Genomic DNA, 24,300 nt, shown 5'->3' on the forward strand with positions numbered 1-24,300 from the left:
TGCCCTATAAAAATTGTTTAATTTAAGCGGCTATCAAATAACAAAGACTGCAGTTATTTTTATGTTATGTAATCTTTATTCATACTGTATTTATTAATTAAAACAACATATGTCATGTATTGTAGCTTAATTCCTACATAAAAATGACAGTGTCAGGGCTTAAAGTGAAAAATTTGTCAATCGTTCTCCGTCTATAATTTTGCGCCCTACTTGAGCCATGCCCACCTCTATTTATTTTTCACCCCTCTCTCCAGTTCTGCTGTATTAACACTGGGTTTAATATATTTTGCTTCCATCTCTCTGCCCTGCTCTACTCTACTTCAACGCTACTTAGCTCTCTTTCTACTCTACCAGTAGACTACCACATCCACCTGTTGCACAAAACGCACACAGCAGTGTTTCCCCTAGGATGGAGTTGTAGCAGCGGAGGTGAAGCACACACATGAAAAATAATTTTCACATGCGTTAAACTTTTTTGTATGCTTGCAAAGCACAGCCTGCTGGGATGTTTCTATGTATCTACTGGCACCAGAAGGGCTCTTTAGGACTGAGTACATACAGTACATGTGTGCACAGTAATGAGCAGGTGAAATGTCTGTCTAGCTTACATATGAGGTGTCTAAAGATTTAGGAACATACAATTGTATTGAATATAATAAAAGTAAAAAGTCACTTGACATGCTGCTGTTTTGTGCTATGACCTATTTAAGTGTTGGAAGTTGTTATTTACGTGACAACGCCTGAACGCAACACAAGCTCAGCATGAGTGCCGTGCTACGCTGCTCGGAGTGCAGCATGTTTGTCTGTGTGTAACAGCAATCTGATGGTTATTTACACACTGTCCATTTCAATAACTTTGTCAGCTGACAAACTGCACCGGGCTCGGGGTCAAGTTTGGTCAGGAAAATGCAGCCCGAGCCGCTCTAACGTGCTCTCTGTGTGTGGCGGAACTCCGCCGTGCGCGATACAGAGAGCAGAGGAGAATTGTTAATGTGTGACCATGTAGAGACAGAAATGACACAATGACATAACACCACAAATAGTATATTGTTATTATATGAAGCGTCTGTCGCGCAAAATAATATCAATGGGGGCTGTGGGCAGGACATTGTTACACAGCTGTGCCTGTGACTTCAGGCAGAGAGACCGCTGCATCAGAGCAGAAGGAGCACGTTTTAAAATACATTTATTTTATCAATTAGTTATTAACTTTTATATTTTTAGCAACTTGCCCGATCGGGCAAGTGAGTTGTTAGTTTACATGCCCGACCTTGAGTTTTACTTGCCCCGGGCAATCGGGCAATCCTTATTGTTGAGCCTGAATTCTATTTTTTCATGTGTCTGAAGATGCATCATCTTTATCTCATGAGATCTGAATGTGGTAGCCTATTTAATCAATGTAGCCAAAACTACGTTGTAGGTTTCAAGTGGGTTAAGAAGAGGCACATGGACATTTAGGCAAATGCTAATGGCTAGCATATATTTCAGCATGCAGTTAACAGTTTAAAACAGAGTGGTCTTAGGTTTTGTCTTTAATCTGCATGATTATCTTGGGGTCAACATATATTTACCTCACTCGGCGGCACCATAAATGTTGGGGTCAACACACTAGGTTTCACGCGGAGGCACCAAATATGTTGGGATTTAATTGGCTATCGGAAATAATTAATAATAATTAATAATTATGTTAAATAATGTGACTTAATTAACATTAAATCACCTTGTGGGGCACCATTCCCGTAAAGGGAAAAATGATAGCCAGTTAAAGGTATCAGTCTCATAAAATAGGCTAAACTATTAATTTGGAGTTTGATCAATAATTAAATTAATGAGAACCAAAATTAACAGTAACGCCTGAAGGATTTCGGAGTTCTTGACGCAGCAGAGGTTGACTATTCATTCACTCTTGTGCAACATTAAACAGACAGCAGGCATGATTCCAAAGAATTATATTTATTCACAAATTAGCAAAGGAAACCAAAACACACAAATTCTAATTAACTATAAACAAGCTTGGTGTGTATGTGTATGTGTGTGTGTGTGTGTGTGTGCGTGTGTGTGAGAGAGAGAGAGAGAGAGAGAGAGAGAGAGAGAAGAGAAAGACCAAGGCGGGTGTGGTGATCAAGGAGCCATTTGGCCTACAAAACGAAATGGCTGACAACAGAGAACTACCAAAATGGCCGAATCAAGGCTGCTTCAGTTACGGGGGAGGTGTTTGTCTGACCGTGTGGTCAGAACAAAGACAAAGGAAAAGAAGCGGGAACTTTGAAATGCCTGTTTGGGTGTAGCTCTGTTGAAAGCCTCTTTGTTAATGACTCTGTGTCAATGTGACGTGTGTTGCAAACGGTCTGGATTAGTGCAGAGATTGTTTAGTTGCATGCAAGAATCTGTTTGTGAACAGTATTAGCAAACTAAACACTTAGCTTTGGCAAAGCCAACTAATCAATGACCTAACTGCAACTATCACAACAATAACTCAATGAACAGCATCAAATCAGGTACAACAAGTTAAACTGTCTTGCTTAGCCTGTAAAGCTGTGATAAGCTATGCCCAGTTGTTACATTACCGATCCTTGAATGGATGGAAGAAAGAGTCACTTGGTGATGTGCTGCTGTTTAGTTGGCAGAAGAAGGCTGGGAAGGTGTGGTCTCAGCTGCAGTCTTTGTTGTGTCCTTTGTTCCAAAGGTTCTGATCCGAGGAAGCTGGTCGCTCGGGTCCTTGCAGAGTTAGATGCTGGGCGCTAACTCACTTAGTTCCTTGTTGCTGGAAAGCTAGTTGCAAAACCTTGTGTTTGCAAGAGAGTCTGTGATCAGTTGCTCTCCCTTTAGTGGTCTGGGCCTCTGGAGCAGGGGTTTAGGCCTCTGCTGTTCCAGACCCAGGCGGAAAGAGGTGGGAGCAGCTGAAGCAGCTGGAGCAAGAAGAGGAAGTTCTGTGGAAGGGAGCAGATCTTGTACAGATGCCTGTGACATCACAGAGTCACATGTCCTGAAAAAGTCCTGTCCAATCAAGTTGTGAGACTTGTGTCTCACTGAGGTGAGAGGTGAGACCTCCTGTGGAGATGGGTGTCTCCTAGCTGTCTTTGTTTGGACAACAAAGAGCATGCAGAGGAAAAAGCTTTTAAATCTCCAGTTATGATTTTACCAAATGAAAAATCATCTGTGGTCCTGTGAATCCCAACAATTACATCAGAATTACTGTGAGAGATCAGTCAAAGCACTGCTAATGGCTAACTCTGTACCCAACACAAATCAGCAGAAAAAATGTTGGCATTTTATGTGTCTGCAAACCACAGGTATATTTGTACGTTATTATGTAGCACATACTATAAATTGAAACTTAATATTTTTTACATTTCAACAACACTTGTTAATGGTTAGGAAAAGATCATGTTTTGGCTTGATGTCTGGTTTTGACGGCATAATCCTCGCTAGAAATCAGTAATCTGTAAAAAAAAAAAAAAAAAAAAAAAAAACAAACTGGCTTGTTTTGTGGGGGGTGCCAGTAGCTTAGTGGGCAGAGCAGGCATCCCATGTACAAAGGCAACTTGGCAGGCATCAGGCCTAGGTGACACACCATCACCATCCACTCCACCTGAACTGGCAAAGTCAGTTCATATACTATTTTACTTTCGAAATCTTGATATGATTCGTATGTAAGCATACAAATGAAACATATCCATGGTTTGCAAAAATGTGCAATGCCAACATTTTATTCTGGCAACTGGACTGTTGCCACCGCTAACTATTACAACAAGCTACTTATTATAAGAAAACTGTTGACTGAATGACTGCAGTGCACTGTCATTGATCTCAAAACCCTTCAGCTAGCGGCTCATGATGATAAAGCCTCTGGGGACAACGTCCAATATTTGGGCTGAGCTGGTCTAGCCAGAGGATATCTGGGCTGAGACTTCTCTTCCCTTCGTTCAGCTAATCTCTTTAAACAGATTTCTGTATATAAATGCAGGTAAATTATAAAAAAGCAAAAAAAAAAAAAAAGGTTAAATCAACATCAGATGATAGCAATTTATCTGCAGATAACCAAAGTACGCTCAAACATGATTGGTCAATACTACTTGGATTACAAACAAACAACAATTTAAAGCCAGAATGCTTCTAATACCAAAATCCTGTACTGTTGCAGAAAGATTCTGCATACATATACGCTGTTTGGCTTTGGAATAGACTTGTGAAGATGTCTGAACAGAGACTTATTAAAAAGATATTTAATTGGGACATCTCCCGGGGTGATCCCTGGGCTGATGAGTTGAAATCCTTCGTTCAAACAACTTGTCATTGATTTTCCAGAACAGGTTGCTATGTGATCTCCAGGAGACGAGAAGTAAAACGTTTTTCATGTTTTTAGAGAAAAAATTATCTGTTTATATTTGGTATAAACCAAAAGTAGGAACTAATTGTCTCACAAAGATTAGCTACAGTGTGGAACCTCATGTGAAGTACAATTTAAACAAAAGTCAAAGATTTCAATGTGCACAGTTGTGCTCAGGAACATTACCATTGGCCTTAGAGACTGGGAGGTTTGATGCCACCCAAGAAAAGGACAGACTTTGTTGTGTAACAGGGGTGAAATTGAGAACATTGTTACTTTGTAACCTTGGTTCTCTGAGTGAGGAGATTATCTCCCAACCCAGTAGTTACAGTATATCATAATTATGGGCATTATCCCCATTTGAGGTAATCGACGTGGAAAATTAATAGTCTTTAAGACTCACCACTTTACGTGGTCGGCATGCTCCAGGCTTTAAGTCCAGGGGACTTAGGCCTCCCCTGGAGAGTAGGTCCGCCCCCTGGTCACCAATCCAGGCACGTGCATGGTCCTGACGGACAGGAACCGTGTCTATGTCCAGGTCCACAGCCTGTGTGCTATTCTGTAGAGGTTTGGGGAGCCCAGGCCCCCTTGCCTGTTGACATGAGCTACTGCCATTGTGTGGTCAGTTCTTACTAGCATGTGACAGCCTTGCAGACTCGGGAGAAAATGCTGGAGGGCCAGGTGAATGGCTCTCAGTTCCAGAGCATTGATATGCTGGCCTTTCCATCAGGCACTCCAGACCCCACTGGTGCCCCTGCCCTCATGGAGTGTGCCCCACCCCTCCAGGAACACATCCATAGAAGGCACCTGGCAACGCCGTACTGGACCAAGCATACTCCCCCTCAAGATGTTAGCTGGTCCTGCTGCCACCTGAGGTCCACACAAAGCTGCACGGTGCACTGCTGCCTGCAGCTGTCTCTGCGGACAAAGCCCCAGGCTGAAGAGATACCTCTGGACTGAATGCATGTGTAGAAGAGCCAATGGCACCACTGGCCAGCTTCACCACCGAGGCTGCCATAAGACCCAAGAGGCAGAGACATAGGACCTGGCACCCAGCCAAAAATGAGAGAGGGATGTAACCCAGGTCTCTAATGGGTAAATAAGATGAAACAAGTCAAACTAAGTGTCATATCCTTATATTCAGAGTATCTATACTAACTTGAATATTAGAGTCTAACCCAGTGAATGAAAATCACATGGGTTCAGTAGCCAATCAGAGCCACGCTCAGCACTACAAATAGGAAGCACCTGCGCTGTTAGTCAGATGAATGGGGAGGCTAGAAGCAGAACAGCTGCAGACGGCTATTCTGTGTGTATTTTGTATGAAATCCTGCGAAGAACTCTGGTCGCATGAGGACTCTTGACAGAGGAAAATTGGCCAGGCTTTTTGAACACGGAGAAACTTGAGCATGAAGAATGCATGATGGCGAGCTACTCCGAACCTAATCTGGACCAAGAAGAATTGCAACCAGCATCTTACCTGCCAAGGCGGTAGGCCACACTGCAGCCAGCCCCATTCATCTCTTTTCCCCCTTCACATGCACACACTCATTTCCTGGATCAACACATTAACCCCTCACTGACTGACTAATTGACTCATGGAGTAAGTGACTGATTGACTAACTGACTTTTTCCCCATATGGACTGTGTTGATCAAGGGGACGTGTGAAGAGGAGGTCCACTATTTCAAGCAAAGTAATCTTGAGTTGGGGTATTTTGGTTGTTTTGGTTGCATTTACATTTTGTTTTCTTCTGGTTTAACAATCTATTGAATTAGTGGAAAGAAAACAGATACTGGTCCTTGAACATTTATCTTGTTGGATCCAAAGAATTTAGTCATCAGTGCACTATATTCTAACAATCATCCTATTTCTGATCAGATGTTAAGCTAGCTTTGCATAGTGACAACTTTAGTGTGTTACACACACTGGTATTTTGCATAATTTGATTAATTACAATTTTTGTACTGAATCTGTTTTTGGTATGGCCACTCTTTTTGTTGTTTATTTATTTTCCTTTTTCTATATCTTCAATAAATCACACTCCAGTCTCCTAAGCCTTCCTTAATATTGTCATCATAATTTCTCCTCCCTAGCCGAATCTGCAATCTTCTGGTTTCACTAGTCCATACACTGTCGCCAGTTTACTATAATCATCTACCATCTACAGTAAACATATGCTACACAGGTCCTGATTGAAACCTGCCTCTTCTGCATCACCAACCCAGCTCTGGCATCCAGCCACATGCCTAGAAACTGGATTTCTCGTGAATGTGATCCAATAGCACAGACACACAATGGTGGCAGCGCTCCCTTGTCTGTGCACATATTAGCCAGTCATCCAAGTAATTCAGTATCCTGAGACCCTGCTACCGCAGAGGCCCCAAAACCACATCTATGCACCTGGTGAAGGTGTAGGGTGCCAGCGAGATGCCAGAGGGGAGGACACAGAACTCGAAGGTTTTTCCCATGAAGGCAAACCTGAGAAAGCTCCTGTGCCCCTCCCAGATTGGAAGTTGAAAATAGGCACCCATGAGGTCGATGGTCGCAAACCAGTCGCCTACACGGACAGCTTGCTTGACCCTAGGCACAATCAACATTCTGCACCTCAGGGGCATAAGAAACTTATTCAGCCCCATGAGGTCTAAGACAGGCCTGAGTGTCCCATCCTGCTTCAGAACAAGAAAATAGCGGGAATAAGACCCTGCCCTCGGATCTTTGTCCTATACCTAGGTGATAGCTGACTTCTCCATGAGAGTGAAGATTTCCGTGCACAGAACCTCCCTGTGCTGGTGGTCTGCAATAATGGAAAACGCAGCCACCCTCGTCAGAGGAGGAGTGCTCCAGACCCGTAAATGATACCCCTGGGTCATTGTTAAAACAACCCAGAGGTATGTCTCCAGGGTCTCCCATGCCGCCTGAGGGCTAGGTAAGGTTGGGGGTGATGTTGTGTCAGGACTGAAGCAGACACACCCTATCCTCTGGCTGCGGCATGGACTGTGACAGCCAGAGACGGCGCCTGGCCACCCAAAAACTTGCCATAGCCCTGCCAGCCGCTTCACCCTGTTCTCTCATGAGCTTTGGAAGAAGTGAGGATACGCGTTGTAGTTCAGCTATTAGATCTGTACTACACTCCTCCTCCAGCTGGCCAACCAGATGGTGCTGGTGCAGGGACAGAATGGCACCCATGTTTGGCAGCTGTGTCTGGACTGCCATGGCAGGAGGGACTTTGACGGAGTCACCAAGGCAGCCAAAGCCTGATCCATGGGGGGCAATGGCCCACAGCCTATCCTTCCCCGACTGTCAACCACAGCCACACAACGACAGAGCACCAACCAGCGTGCCGTTGGTGTTGTAAACTGACTCCTGACCACCTCTTCGAAATCAGAAAGGAGAGGCACAAGGAACGGTGTGGGTCGCCCCCCTGTTTCATCATCGAAACGTAAGGGGCGGGACCCTAACCAGCTGGCAGGTCAACCCCCAGAGCCAAAGCTGCCCAGCCAATAATTTCCTAAAGGAGAGGTGACTGCTGGTCATTCTCCTTTACAGGCACCTGCTGCCCCTCTAAGGCCAAATCAGCTGCTATGCCTCCACCGTGCGTAAACAAGACAGCTGGAATACACGGGTATGGCACCCCTCTCAAGTGTTTCACTCCTTATTGTCAAGAATAATAAACAGCATTTAGCTATCCTCGAGAGGGACCCCCGAAGGCCAGCTCTCCAACCTAAACAAAGGTTAGCGGACAAAACACTAAAATTATTAATTTTCCACATCGATTACCCCAGATAGGGATAATTATGATAGAACTACTGGGTGGGGAGATAATCTCGATACAATAGAGAATGAGGGTTGTTTTAGTGTCTTGTGTACAAAGACATAAGGGATGTATTTTTCAGTAAAATTACCTCTATTTATGTTGATTTCTTTTGGTTGGTCGACCATGAAATTATGTTATGAGTTATGTTTTGGAAGGATAACTTTTTTTTTTGGCACAATTTGTTTGCCAGACCTGGGATAGAAGGCAGAGTAGTCTGTTTGGGAACTGAACAGTGAAATAGCACGTACTTTGGACTGATCACTGTAGTGTTATTGTAAGTTATTGTAATGATTGGGCACATGCTTTGCTTTCTAAATACCTTTGGAATCAGACCTGCTCTCTGTTTAATATTGCAAGTGTGAGTGAATAATCATCCTCTGCTATTTCAGGAACTCAACATACTTATAAATTACCAGACAGACTTCCAAATTGATAGTTTAGTGTATTTTATGAGACAGATATCATTACTTGGCTATCATTTTTCCCTTAGAGGGAATTGTGTCCCACAAGTTGATTTAATCTAAATCAAGTCACATTATTTAACATAATCACTGGTTATTATTAATAATTACTAATTATTTCTGATAGCCATTTTGATACCTTGAACTATGAATCCCCGACAATTGGCCACCCGTTACAAGGTCTGGTCCCAGCAACATTATGCAAGTGTTCTGACATGCTAAACATCCCTCCCTATGAAGAGTAAACTGACTGTGGCATATGTTATAAAATCAGTGCAGTGTCCCCAAATATGTAAGCTTTTGAGTTGTTGAAAAAATTAGTTGTCACCTTTAACACTGAGGCCTCTAGTTTCCCAGACCGGGCGAAGCGGAGGCACAACGCACCTGCGCTTCACCAACTGGGTGTGGCCAGGTGGATTTTGCAAGTTTGGCACACCGTGTGCGCTGGTGCAGCTACTCCTTTTTCCCACCTCCGTCCTTCCTACCTGCGCAAGTCGGAAAGAGGAAGGAGAGAAGGCGTGGAGTGGGTTTTACACACATCACACCAATCAAATGAGCCCCCCTCTTCGCCCTTAAATGCGCCGCGCAAAGGTGTAATGAGAGTTTACTCAATTCACCATGGCAGAAGAGAGCAGCAGCGTCAGACTCATTAGTTTGCAGCTGTGTTAATCAAATCAGGTTGGGTTTCCATTACGTGTGCCAAACGGTGCCAATCCCCTTTGATCTGACATCAGATGTGACGGGACAGTCGATATGGAGATACATTTATGTGCTGATTGCAGATAGTTGCATTGAATAGTGTTTTTTTGGCTATTTATTGCATCGTTAATATGCCTGACATTCTGGAAACCTGCCTGTGAGGTTTTGGTGACATGTGCGCACTGTCCGCCGGTCAGCCAAACTTCGGCTTACACCGGCTGTGCTCCGCCTGCGCTGACAGTAGACCTGGTTTCAGCTGCCGAGCTTTTAGCGCACCTTCGGCGAAGCCTTTTGGCACGAAACTGTCACTGCGCCAAGCTGGATCTGTCGGCACCTCCCCCTGCTGCGCCGCCACACCCATCTCAGCGCACCTCAGTCTGCCAAACTACCAAACTCAGCGTGCCTCGGTTTGCGCTGCTCGAAACTAGCTCTGCGCGGGGTTTGCCACCCTGCGCCGCACCGGGAAACTAGAGGCCAACATTAGCAGTTCACCCCTGCTTCCAGTCTTTGTGCTATGCTTGGCTAAATGCATACTGAACCTGAAGGGTACACACACATATAAAACTGATAACAAACTTCTAGACAGCTAGATGGCAAAAGCTGCATTTGCTTTAGATTTGGCATTTCATCATGTCATAATATCACATTTAAGTTAAGCGCTTTTATATACAGTATCTGTCTATTTACCGGGTAAGCATGGCTTCCCACTCTGCTGTAGTCCCCTGTAATAATAATAACCCCTCTCTGCTCCCGAACACACTTTGCCCCACAGGAAAAAAACCTGCATCAGTTGATGGGATCCAGCCAAAAATGCTCCCCCCACAAAAATAAACCCAAGTTGCTAGAATGCAGCAGTGGCATCCAAGGGCATCAGAGCTTCTCCCTCTCACTGACAAGCTGTCTGAATTAGGAAATGCTCCTGCAGGCTTCAACAAAGATAAATGACAGCACGGGAGTAGCAGCCCAATCAGCTTTGACCAACAGAGGAGGGTCTCAGGAATATGATTTTTAGGTGGCTGGTCATTAAGCGTCTGCTTTATGACTCTGAAGAGGAGTTTTACTTTCACTGTTATTCGTTATTCCCACTTTGGACCTCATTCATGTCTCCAATAAAACAAAATATCTCATAAAACAGAAAGCAAGTTTTAAATAAACTGGGGGGGAAAAAGCAGTGTCATTTTTTCAGAGGTTGATTTGGGGATGTTAGGAGTGTCTACCTGTCCTCTGTATAGTCATACCTCAAAAACAACATCAGCATGCCTCAAACACAAACACACACACGTGGCAGCTTGGCAGTCACAATGACCATCTAATTATAGACAGAACATGTAGAAGCCCTCCAGGCTCTCTGAACTCATAGACAAGATGCTTGGTGAAATGGTAGCTTCATCCTGTGTCACGTTGTCAGCCTCAGGCAAACACACCTATCGCTCCTCTGCTCTCTCTAAGGTGGGAAGAAAAGCCATCAGTTGTCAGGCCTGCTGTCAGCAGCCAGGGTGATGGTGATGGATCAGTCAAAAGCAGACACCTGTTTTTTAGAATGTTAACAGAATTTGATCACATTTTTTGTATTCATACAGTAGTAGGTATTGTAGCAACACCCCTTGAGTGGCAAAGTGTCATTTTGAACCTTTGATATCTCCAGAATAGTCTATACCAAAGGTTGGATTAGACTCTCTTGGTGTCATCTGGACAAACTGTGTGGTAAAAGTTCATAAATCATAATTCATAATGTATTACTACAGTGCCCTCCAAAAGTATTGGAACAGTGAGTCCAATTCGTTTACTTTTGTTGTCGACTGAAAACATTTGGGTTTGACATCAAAAGATGAATATGAGACAAGAGATCAACATTTCAGCTTTTATTTCCAGGTATTTACATCTGGATCTGATACACAACTTAGATGATAGCATTATTTGTAATTGAACACAAATTTTTAGGTGAGCAAAAGTATTGGAACATATAAACTTAAAATAGATTAAAGTGAATGAGACTTAATATTTAGTTGCAAATCCTTTGCTTTCAATAACTGCATCAAGCCTGTGACCCATTGACATCACCAAACTTTTGCATTCTTCTTTTGTGATGCTTTTCCAGGCTTTCACCGCAGCCTCTTTCAGTTGTTGTTTGTTTTGGGGGGTTACTCCCTTCAGTCTCCTCTTCAGCAGGTAAAATGCATGCTCTATTGGGTTTAAGTCTGGAGACTGACTTGGCCAGTCTAAAACCTTCCACTTCTTGCCCCTGATGAACTCCTTTGTTGTTTTGGCAGTGTGTTTTGGGTCGTTATCTTGCTGCATGATGAAGGATCTCCCAATCAGTTTGGTTGCATCTTTCTTTAAATTAGCAGACAAAATGTTTCTGTAGACTTCTGAGTTCATTTTGCTGCTGCCATCATGTGTTACATCATCAATGAAGATGAAAGAGCCCGTCCCAGAAGAAGCCATGCAAGCCCAAGCCATGACATTACCTCCACCGTGTTTCACAGATGAGCTTGTATGTTTGGGATCATGAGCAGATCCTTTTTTTCTCCCAACTTTCACCTTTCCATCACTTTGGAAAAAGTTAATCTTTGTCTCATCAGTCCATAAAACTTTTTCCCAGAATTTCTGAGGCCCATCTCTGTACCTTTTGTCAAATTCCAGCCTGGCCTTCCTATTCTTCTTGCTAATGAGTGGTTTGCATCTTCTGGTGTAGCCTCTGTACTTTTGTTCATGAAGTCTTCTGCGAACAGTAGATTGTGATACCTTCACTCCTGCCCTCTGGAGGTTGTTGCTGATGTCACTAACAGTTGTTTTAGGGTCTTTCTTTACAGCTCTCACAATGTTTCTGTCATCAACTGCTGATGTTTTCCTTGGTCTACGTGTTCGACGTCTGTTGCTTAGTAAACTAGTGGTTTCTTTCTTCTTCAGGACATTCCAAATGGTTGTACTGGCTATGGCCAATGTTTGTGCAATGGCTCTGATTGATTGTCCATCTTCTCTCAGATTCACAATTGCTTCTTTTTCACCCATAGACAGCTCTCTGGTTTTCATGTTGGTTCCACCTCTAAATGCAGTCTGCACAGGCAAAACCTATCGTACCCAATCTGAAACTGAGCTCAGACATTCAGTGCTATTTATTGTTTGAATAATCAATGTAATTGGGAGACACCTGGGCAACAAAACACACCTGTCAGTCACATGTTCCAATACTTTTGCTCTCATGAAAAATGGGTGGGTTCAAACAAAAGGTGCTATCTTCTAAGTTGTGTATCAGATCCAGATGTAAATACCTGGAAATGAAAGCTGAAATGTTGATCTCTTGTCTCATATTCATCTTTTGATGTCAAACCCAAATATTTTCAGTCTACAACAAAAATAAAGGAATTGGCCTCACTGTTCCAATACTTTTGGAGGGCACTGTACCTGTCATTTTTTAAAGGTAAACTGTGCAGGAATTGTCAGTTACTGTAAACACAACATTTAAACTTGGCCCCTCCTCCCCACACTGCTTGTACATACACCACAAGCTACTGTACTATTGTAGGAACATCACATTTGTTGTCATGGAAAAGCTGATAATTTGGCAAGCTAACTAAGCTTACTGCATCCACCATCCAACAGAAAACAGCCCCACCCCAGCCTTACCTAGCCCTCAGCTCCAAATTTTGGTGACATTCTTATGTAAATACACACATGTAAACACAACAGACAATATCAAGGTCAGCAAAATGTTTAAGGTCATGTCCATTTATCATACCATTAGTCAATAATGTAATAGTCCTAATAGGGCTATTAATATGCATATACCACCAACTAGACAGGAGTGTGAATTACTTACAGTGCATTCACACCAGGATAGTCCAGGGGACTCAGTTCAATTGGGCAGGGAATGCAGAAAAATTTCACACCTTCATTTAGTTCGGTTCACTTTCACACTGCACTTTTTAAAGCGGACCAAACCACCTGTACAACATTACACAGTTACAACAGCTGCTTGTTTGAGGGCGGTATTGTCCGAAACGACCACTGACAAGGAAGAAAAAAAGCACAGGAAGAAGAAAACCCGGCTCATCGATTGGCCAGGACCAAAATCAGAAATCCATCCCTTTCAGCTGGCTTGGTCACCACAAAAACAATGGAGCAACACCAAATTTTTGCAGTCCTGGGGTTTCTGTTTTTACTTTCGTGTTCCAACCTAATTGTTTTTTTCCTCTGCTTCTCCCGGTTTGCGCTGTTAGCTTTGTTTTTTCTACCCAAAATGCGCTGTGCTCTACACCACTGCCTATCTTTGGTTCACTTCTTCTCTTTAGTTTGCTGGATAGTCCATTTGCATTTCCCACTGTAAGTGAACCCCAGATTTCAAACGGATCAGGGTTTGCTCGTTTGGTCTGCACCACAGTTCAGATGAGCGTTCACACCACTCCAAAATAACTGAACTATCCGTGGGAGCAGACCACGGTTCGTTAAATAGCGCCAGTGTGAATGCATCCTCAAAGTCAAGGTAGATCACACTCAGTTTTCCAATCTGTCAAAATAAGCCTTAATTTAAGATTTTTCTGTCATTATTTTAAATACTGCAGTCAGTGACTGAAAATATGCAGTAAGTGTGACTTCATCCTGTATGTACTCCAGTATGTAGGCTACATTTCCACTCAGGAGCTTCACAGTATAACCACAGCTGTCCAGTATTGACCAATGAGGAGCTCCAGTTGAAGGGTAAAAGCTTTGCTTAAGGACACTTTAACTATATCTGAAGCAGCTGGTAGCTACCTGTACATTATTCCAGTCAGTCTGTAGTCCAGGTCAGTCTGTTCTCCTAATTGTAAGAGGAGGTGATGAAGTCAAGCTAAAGGTACAAGACGTACCATATGACGTCCAGCAATGTCCATAAAAACTAATGACTCTCTAATCAACATTTTATTCTAACCATGACTGACAGATAGCTAAGCTGACCTAACAACACTAACTAAAGAAATTAAAACATAGTGAAGAGATTCCAGCATTTAGAGAAGTAACTCCACAGGAGCACAGGAGAAATAAGCAGTACAGTTGTCAGGTGGTATTTAATGTACAGTGTAGGTTTCCTTTTTTCCACGAGCAACGCAACATAATAAAATAAATCATGGTAGCACATGGGAAAAGAAGGAGACAACAAAGAATGAAGAGTGAGTTACAAAAACTCAGAAACTCTTCTCACTTTTCAGCTATTTTCCAAGAGGATGAGAAAGCGGGGATATGAGAGGAGAGAGTTTATCATTGAGTCCTTGTGAACGTTTGTGCCAAATCTGATGAATTTTTTTCTTCTTGAGGTATCATGTTCATGAGAAAGAGCACGATACAAGGTTACAGTGACCTTGACCTTTGACCACCAAAATGTAATCAGTTCATCATTGAGTCCAAGTGAATGTTTGAGCCTAACTTGAAAAAAAATTTCGGACAACCTGAAAACATAATGCCTCCAGCCACAGCTGTCGGCGTCATGGAGGCATAATGAAATAGAAACATTTACAATAGAAAGTGCGTAAGTTATGTTCATCAGTTCCTCTAAATTACGATGCCCACTTTGGTAACCAATACTGTAGACTCACAGTCCTGTTGATATTAATCGCTCATTAAAGTGCACAATACAACACAACTCCTCCACTGAGCAGCATTGTCTCATTTGACACCAACAGCACACACTGGACTCGTTGGATGTGCCTCTCTGGTGAGCAAAGGTGATCAGTGATGATGATCAATTTATGCCTTGACACATGTCAATAATGGTGTATTATAATACATCAAAGTGACTGTGATAGGGGCCTGCAAAGGTTAAATAATTTTACATGACTGCACTTCAAGATGCAACTATATTTATGATCCATTTAACAAATCTAACCCACACTCAGCCTCGAAAAAAGCGTTCCAACTCACTGTTCCAATGTGGTCAATGAATAAGTATTAAACAGAGAGATACCAAATGTAAACAGTGTATGAGAACCACTGAGAGCCATATTGTATTGCACAGAGTGGAGGCACATCACAAGAAAACTGACTTTCCATCTCCAGACACACATCGCTGTTTCTGTTGGCTGACTGTGCAAATTTGCATGTCATTATTAAAAACAATGAGCCCTTGAATTTGTCTGTTACACAGGCTGAGACTTAAGTGGAAGGGAGGCAGTGTGATGTGACTCTACCTTAGTAGCCCCATTGTGCTTTGATTATTGCCCACTTATGGTCATTCAGGTAACTAGATTCAAGTCGAGTTCAAACCTTTGAATGCTTGAATTTAATACCAAACTTTAGGAATGTTAATAAATTGTTGTGATGAATAAATTAACCTACAATCACACAATATTACCTGCTGTTGCTATTTTTTATGAATGAAATTTAACAATGTGTTTTAATTTTATTTGTTAAGATCGATCAAGATCGATAGATCTTCTCAAAGAACCGTGGATCCTTCTCTGATATCTGGTCACACTGTGTGAATGCTGTACTTACGAGAGAGTCCTTTCCAGCCTGCTGCCAGTCGAGCCGATGATCTCTCCCAATGTACAGAACATCTGGCCTAGGAAGTCCTTGACAGAGGACAGGGTACAAGCACACAGTTAATACTGCACTAAACAGTCCATTTAGAGGCAATGGGTTATTTGGGGCAGTGAGCAAAGCTGCAGGGTATTGTTACAAACCAAACCACTGATAAAAAACAATCATATTTATTGTTGAGTGTTTCTCTGGGGAAAAAATGGCTAGCTGGTCAGACAGGAAGCCTCTTAGCTTCCTGTGTGTTATTCAGAGAGTAGAGTGCCTGATCAAGAACAGGCTTTCAGGATCTCAAGTATTTTTGCTATTTATTAGCAAACATGAACGTGGGACATCAAGTAAAAAGAGTTGATGCTCAGCACAGTAAGCTACCCAAACTGACAGTGCACCAAATTGACAAATTGTAAATCTTGTTTTTTAATGGTTTTGAATCTGTGCAAAGTAGCTGTAGCCTCATCATTTTCTACCACCTAAAACAGCCAACAGTCCAAGTGTACACATGCAACTCAACATCACTGTATCATTACCATCACAAAAAAATGCACAACAATTGGTACACGACTACATTTACATTTTTTTAATAGATTTCATGAGTTTTAAAACACTTTTGATTTACTTAAGAATCATTTCACTTTTATATTTTATTTTATTTACCTGTTGCATCAACTCATTCATTCACTCTCACTCACTTACATGCTCTCTCACACACTTAAAGAGCAGCAACAATTAGTCAATTAATGTATTGATCAAAAAAACATTAACAACCAACTATTTTTCTGATTAATTAATAGTTTCGCACACCAAATAGAGCTCCCATTACTTTATAATTTTATTTTGTCATTCGTGACGTTTCTAGCATGCAGGCTCCTCCTCAGACTTGTTAACAGAGTACATGTGGAAACGCCATTTTAAATACCCACAATCCCTGCAATCAATCAGTGCAATGCACTACAGCTGTACACAGAGTAGAAAACATTAGAAAAAAATATATATAGAAAAAAATGTGTTGAACTAACATCTTTATAAAAGGGTTGGTTTTATGAGTGAAAACGTAGTCTTCGTGTGGTTCTTTTGTGAACCACACGAGGGGGATTGGAAAAACAATTCTTCAAAACAGGGTCCGTTTCCACAATATATCAGTGTTTTCTGATGATTTTTTCAATGTCTCTGGATACTGGTTAATATTGAATTGCACATATAGTCACATTGTCTGTTCTTTTAGGTCTGGTGGTGTGAAGACATTCAGTTTGTGACATATTAGAGAAAAGAGAAGAAGCGTTGTGGATCCAGTTCTTGTAGCCTCTTTGTCTGAATTGTTTTTCAAGTTCTTTTGTGTGTGTTTGAAAATCCTCATCGGAACTGCAGATCCGTCTGATGCGACTGAATTGAGACAGTGGAATGTTCTTTTTAAGGAAAGTAGGGTGATAAGAATCCCTGTGTAATAAAGAGTTTGTGTCAGTGGGTTTTCGATAGAGGTCCGTTTTGAGACTGTTATTTTCCTTGGGAATCAAAATGTCTAAAAAGTTCATCTTGTTGTTGTCAGAAGACAGTGTGAATTGAAGATGTTCATTTTTAGAATTAATGACATTATGAAACTCCTGTAGCATCGTCTCTGGGCCTGTCCATATAAAAAATACATTGTCCAAATACCTCTTCCAATGTGAGATGTATTTGAGGTAGGGATTCTGCTGTGGATTGAGGATCAGTTCTTGTTCAAAGAAGCCCACATACAAGGAGGCGAAGACCTGGAGGAAAAAATCATTACCATAAAGAAAATAGTTAGCGGTAAGTATTTCCTGAATAAGGTCCAGTATACATTGCGTTGTGGGAGTGCATTCACATCTGTTGTCCAGAAACAACTTAGTAGCCAGGAGACCCCCATCAAATGGCACATTGGTGTAAAGGGATTCAATGTCCATGGTGACCAATATATGTGAATCTTCCACTCTTTGTATAGATTTAATTATGTTAATGAAATCCATCGAATCCTTTGTATATGAAGGTAGTGTTAGGACCAGAGGTTGTAGAAAATGATCCACAAAAGCTGATATTTTTTCTGTTAATGATCCAATAGCTGCAATTGTAGCGGACGGGACACGCCCGTGTGGTAGGGATATGGAAATATCTCACTCTGGACGGCTGAGTATGGAAAAGGGGTCCTAGCCCCTGCCCTCGACTCAATTTGCCTCTTAAATACTCTGTAATAAACTAACAAGTAGCATGAGTTGGGCCCCAGGATTTACTATGAATCACGGTGACAACCTAGGGTGATGTGTATGGGTAAGATTGGGTGTCTCACCTCGTAAATCTCCCTTCTATGCTACTCTACAGCAGTAAGTGAGACACCCCCACTCCAGAAGAGACACCTACATATAGACTCTTAGCTAATGCACTGATACACCTGAGATAGGGTTAACCATGTGAAAACAAAGGGATAATTTATTAAATAAATCCCTTTGGCAGCAACAGTAAAATAAAATAACAAAAATATTTCAGCTTAACACTTTGGGCCGGATCTACTAAGATCCCAATTTGCGTGTACTAATTTGCCTGTGCAATCTAGAATTTTGCGTGTGGGGCTGAACCGCGGTTTGCGGGTGATTTACTAAGAGTGATTGCTAAGAGGTGCAAACGTGTTGGAGACACCCTATTTAAATGAGGCTTTTGCGTGTTTTATGGTTTGCAGCATGGCGAGTTTGGAGAGAAAGCGCAAAGTGAAATTCGACCCTATAGAATTAGAGGTGTTGGTAGATGAGACCAATAAACACTTAAATGAGCTACAGCAAAGAAACCTGACTGTCTCACAAAGGAACGCTATATGGGAAGAAATCTGTGACCAACAGCCAGGGACCGGAGAGGGAGGAGAGGTTCGCACGGCGGGCAAGTTCCACCTGCGTAAAAGGAAACACAAATAATACACTCAACTGTCACGTTTAAGTTTTCTTATATTGGCTATGAATATTCATTTTGTGTAAAATAGGCTATACGATAAAGAACTGTTAAGTTTTGGTTTTTTGCCACAATAAATGTTGGAGCTATAGCCTAATATATTTTGTCACTAAAACAATGTGTCTTTAATATGATGTTGCATGGCTTAACATAATTAGACATTAATGAGACTGAGTATTTCGTTTGATAATGTTTGGAATCTAGAATGTGATTTCACTCATCTTTTTTTCAATAAATGTTGATTTGCTTAACTTTGCAATGCTCTGCAGTTTATTGGGGAGTTTTTCCTTATCCGCTGCGAGGGTCCAAAGGACAGAGGGATGTCGTATGCTGTACAGCTCTGTGAGGCAAATTGTGATTTGTGATATTGGGCTTTATAAATAAAATTGATTGATTGATTGATTGATTGATTGACTAGCACTCGTATTCTAATCTACAGCATTATGTTTAACACTAGAACCGCCATGATGGTCTCTTTGGGTCTTTATAATGCAAATAACTCTGTTTAGATAAAACCTACAAGCTTCTCTTCCTATGACTTTTCCTAAAAATGTGTCTTGTATGTTTTCTGAAGCCTATAAGTTACAAAAATGAAACACACTAGACTTCTGAGCATTTATACCTCCGACTGCGGCATCGGAAATTATACATTTTGATACATAGAGGTAGGCTATATACATATTGCAAAACTCTGTAAAAGTACACCAAAGCATACATTTTCGTTTCCAAATATTTATTTGAAAACGAAACCATTCATACGGTCAATAAAAAAACATTTTGTTAATAATAAAAAACCATTTTGTTAATAATAAAAAATGAATGTAATCTCAACAGTGGCCGCGCCAGGCAGCGGGACTGCGGCTGAACCACTTCCAGTGTTCATTCATTCATTCATTCGTTCTCCTCTGGCATGGCATTCTGCTCCAGCCCGTGTTGCTTGCTTCACACAAGGGTGAAAAATGTGTTCTCTGCACAATGTTAGTAAATCAATTTGTACATTTTTTTGCGCGTGCAATGAGTTTGCACACGTTTTTATACACGCAAACCTTTAGTAGATCCGGCCCTTAGTGTTTCTTGTTAACCCTTCAATAATTAAGTTTCAGTAACTCGCTTCATACATAAAAATAAAATTTAAAAAATGAGACAGATTGTTTAAAACTTATTTTCTTGTTAACTCTTGTCTTATGTTAAACCCTTTTCCTTCTCATTATTTCCCCAAGATCATAGGAACCTTACTTTAACAGTTAACTCAATTTGTGTTTCTCAAAAATGGCAAAGTGCCCCTTTAAACCAAAACAAAAACACAAAAGCTTATTGCCCTTTTTACACTAACTTCACCTGGTTGAGTAATGGCATATGATGAGGTCTTAAACCTTGAATAGTATTGTAGCTTAACTCAAAGTTACACTTAAATCAAAAGCACCGGCACGGGCAACGGTGCCGGAAGCTGGGGGGCCAGGGGGCCATTGGCCCCCCCACTTTTACCCTCCTGCCACATTATTTTTAAGCCAGATCAAAGGTCCCTATATTACATTACTTACGGTAAAAAAGACTTTCACTCTTCACTTCCACTCATACAGTAGGTAAAATACAGAGAGGGGCCGTAGAGAGAAAGATACAGCCTCCAGCAGGCACTCAATTGTGTGCAGCTGTTACTGCCTCACCAGCCCGGTAAAGCCTCAAGCATCCTCAGCAGGCTCCGGGTAGACTCTCAGCCGTCTGGCTCTATCCAACAGCACCTAGCCCCACTAACCCTGGCACCGTATTGTAAGAACTCCCCAGTTATAAAAAACAGAAATAAATCAAAAAGCGAGCCAAATTGTAGGCCTATCTGGTTTGCAATCAAACATTTCTAGCGCTGGTGTGTTTTATTTTTTTCTCAATGCCCCTCCGCGGCTCCGTAGTACACAAACATAAAACAAAAAATAAAGAATCTGAATTTAAACTCAATTTGTCTAACTTACATTTATCTCTTTCATATCATGAATGCATAGATCTATGTTTTTGATGTGATATGCAGCCTGCCTGACAACATAGGCTACAGAGGCCCTGGACCTGCTGCGCTCAGTGGAGCGGAGTATTAACCCACAATTCTTGTTATTTGAATGACAGAAATAGGATCTTTATGAATGGCGCAACACGGAAGCATGATTATGTAATAAAACAGGTGTTTACTTTAGGATCCAGGTGGTGAAGGGCTGTGCGCACACAATGTTCCAACAGGGGACAGCCCTCCATTCTGAAACACCGCTGTTCCAAACCAGCCCCACTCCGAAATTGATTTTCAATCAAGTTTGGGAATTGTATTGCGGACTACCTTCATATACAAAGGATTCGATGGATTTCATTAACATAATTAAATCTATACAAAGAGTGGAAGATTCACATATATTGGTCACCATGGACATTGAATCCCTTTACACCAATGTGCCATTTGATGGGGGTCTCCTGGCTACTAAGTTGTTTCTGGACAACAGATGTGAATGCACTCTCACAACGCAATGTATACTGGACCTTATTCAGGAAATACTTACCGCTAACTATTTTCTTTATGGTAATGATTTTTTCCTCCAGGTCTCAGGAGTTGCAATGGGGTCCAAGATGTCTCCTAGCTTCGCCTCCTTGTATGTGGGCTTCTTTGAACAAGAACTGATCCTCAATCCACAGCAGAATCCCTACCTCAAATACATCTCACATTGGAAGAGGTATTTGGACAATGTATTTTTTATATGGACAGGCCCAGAGACGATGCTACAGGAGTTTCATAATGTCATTAATTCTAAAAATGAACATCTTCAATTCACACTGTCTTCTGACAACAACAAGATGAACTTTTTAGACATTTTGATTCTCAAGGAAAATAACAGTCTCAAAACGGACCTCTATCGAAAACCCACTGACACAAACTCTTTATTACACAGGGATTCTTATCACCCTACTTTCCTTAAAAAGAACATTCCACTGTCTCAATTCAGTCGCATCAGACGGATCTGCAGTTCTGATGAGGATTTTCAAACACACACAAAAGAACTTGAAAAACAATTCAGACAAAGAGGCTACAAGAACTGGATCCACAACGCTTCTTCTCTTTTCTCTAATATGTCACAAACTGAATGTCTTCACACCACCAGACCTAAAAGAACAGACAATGTGACTATATGTGCAATTCAATATTAACCAGTATCCAGAGACATTGAAAAAATCATCAAAAAACACTGATATATTGTGGAAACGGACCCTGTTTTGAAGAATTGTTTTTCCAATCCCCCTCGTGTGGTTCACAAAAGACCTCCTAATCTACGTATTTTGTTGGTGAGGGCAGATCGATTTTTTTAATCATCCACACACAGGAAAAAAACTCAAAATCAATGGTATTATAACATGTTCTACATCTAATGTTATATACATGTTGAAGTGTCAACGTGGACTAGCTTATGTAGGTAAAACTACAAGATCTTTGAAGACTCGTGTAGCAGAACATCGCAGTATCAGGAACAATGTTATTTCTAGTCCCATGGCCTTGCATTTTTCTGCAGCAAAACACAATATTTCTACCCTTAGATACATAGGAATAGAAGTAGTAAAACAACCACGTAGAGGGGGCAACATAAACACCATGTCACTCAAAAGGGAGTTATTTTGGATACATACATTGGGCACTCTAGCTCCTAAGGGGCTCAATGATATTTTTGATATCAGACCGTTTCTGTGATCCTTCCACTTTGTTCTCTTTGACAGTTTGGGTGCTTCTTTGGGTGGTTCTATTCACTATGAATATATCTGTGCCCTTTTTAGATTGTACTATCTGACGGCTTCTTGCCTGAGTCCCTCTTAGGGAGTACAAACTATTAGAGGTTTATGTAAATGTGTAAAATTTGTAAATATTATGTATAACCTATTTTTTGTGTGATAACCTGCATGGATTTTTTGTGCCATAATGCTTTTTATACATACTAGTATTATGTTGTGAGAGTTGTCGTTTATATGTGGGGGGAACGTTTTTTCCATATATGTCCTTTTTTGTGAATGTATGTATGGAAGGTCACCCTTTATAAAGATGTTAGTTTGACACATTTTTTTCTATATATATATTTTTTTCTAATGTTTTCTACTCTGTGTACAGCTGTAATGCATTGCACTGATTGATTGCAGGGATTGTGGGTATTTAAAATGGCGTTTCCACATGTACTCTGTTAACAAGTCTGAGAAAGAGCTTGCGTGCTCGAAACGTCACGAATGACAAAATAAAATTATAAAGTAATGGGAGCTCTATTTGGTGTGCGGATCATCTTTTTCTTTTTCATCTTCACTTGAGTTTTTTGATCCAGCACCCAATTGAAATTTTCTTTGGGATGTGCATGTCGCCACCTCTTTTTTTTTTTATCAATTAATAGTTTCAGTCATTTTTCAAGCAAAAATGTGAAACATTCACTAGTTCCAGCCTGTAAATGTGAGAATTTTCTGCTTTTCTTTGTCATTTAAGATAGTTCAGTCATGACCACTTTAGTCAAAGAAAACTTTATTTCTATTTGCAGGTCGATATTTGGTATTATGGCTCTGTTCTGGGACCTCTCTGCCCTTCCATCAGTCTATTAGAGCTTAGATCGGGCCCAAAAAATTCAGCCCGACCCGGCCCAAGCCCGTGCATGTTATGTCCGGGACTCGGCCCGTCCAATTAATTGTAATTATGGGCCCGAGCCCAATTTAAATTTTTTCAATAAGTTGGCTGTTATAATTAACGCTCCTTGTCCTTGTCACGCCAGTCAGAGGGGTGGGGGGTCCCGGCCCGACCCGGCTTGGGCCTGCGGGCCGGGTCGGGCCGGGCTCGGGCCGGGCTCGGGCTCGGGCAGAGAATCTAAGCTCTACAGTCTATATGGAAAGCTGAAGGCAGAGGGAGCAAACCTCTCCACCCTCCCCTCAACTCTGTGGGAAGTTTAGATGGAGAGAGCAGTGAATTTGAAAAATCAGCAAAAATAGCAAATTATTAATCATGTTTCCATCAACTCTGATGTTATGTGAATATGACAAGCTGTGCACGTCGAGATGAACAGTGGGTGCCACATGAGATGCCGTAATTACAATAGCTTAAAGCAACACTTACCTTTCTGGAAATTATACACTTTTCTTTGTCAAGGTTAAAATGCTATTAATAAGCTGATGGCACACTAAAATGTAAGTGAATTACACCAGAAATAAAAACTCATAATTATACCATTCTCATATGGTTCTAAAAAAACTCCAACCAATCATTGCATTTGGAGCGAATGCCCCCACCCCCGAGTCTGTGAGACAACAAATACACTAGTAACAAAGACGCTTGTGGATATAAACTTTTCTCCGTAACAATGGCAGACAAATGCGGACCACTGCCTCCACCTCCAGCTGCTCCAACAGGGAAATCAGTTGGCAAAAGAAAGAATATTGCAGAAAAAGCTAACACTAAGAGAGAACTGCAAGAAGAATGCTGCAAGAGCCAAAACTCAGGTCAACATCGGCTCTGCTTTCGAGTGATGGCGAAGACTGATGCAGCTTCAT

General features: G+C 41.5%; 1 protein-coding gene across 1 annotated transcript in view; it reads right to left on the minus strand.

The window, feature by feature from the left end:
* The window catches only part of LOC117256981 (copine-9-like), a 351,865-nt gene that overhangs the window by 189,127 nt on the left and 138,438 nt on the right, over positions 1-24,300 (minus strand). The window contains exon 6 of the mRNA XM_033626735.2: positions 15,775-15,854. Within this exon, the coding sequence (XP_033482626.1) occupies positions 15,775-15,854 (80 nt within the window). The remainder of the gene's footprint in view (positions 1-15,774; positions 15,855-24,300) is intronic.

This window comes from Epinephelus lanceolatus, chromosome 1 (assembly GCF_041903045.1).
Source record: "Epinephelus lanceolatus isolate andai-2023 chromosome 1, ASM4190304v1, whole genome shotgun sequence".
Classification (NCBI taxonomy): Eukaryota; Metazoa; Chordata; class Actinopteri; order Perciformes; family Serranidae; genus Epinephelus; species Epinephelus lanceolatus.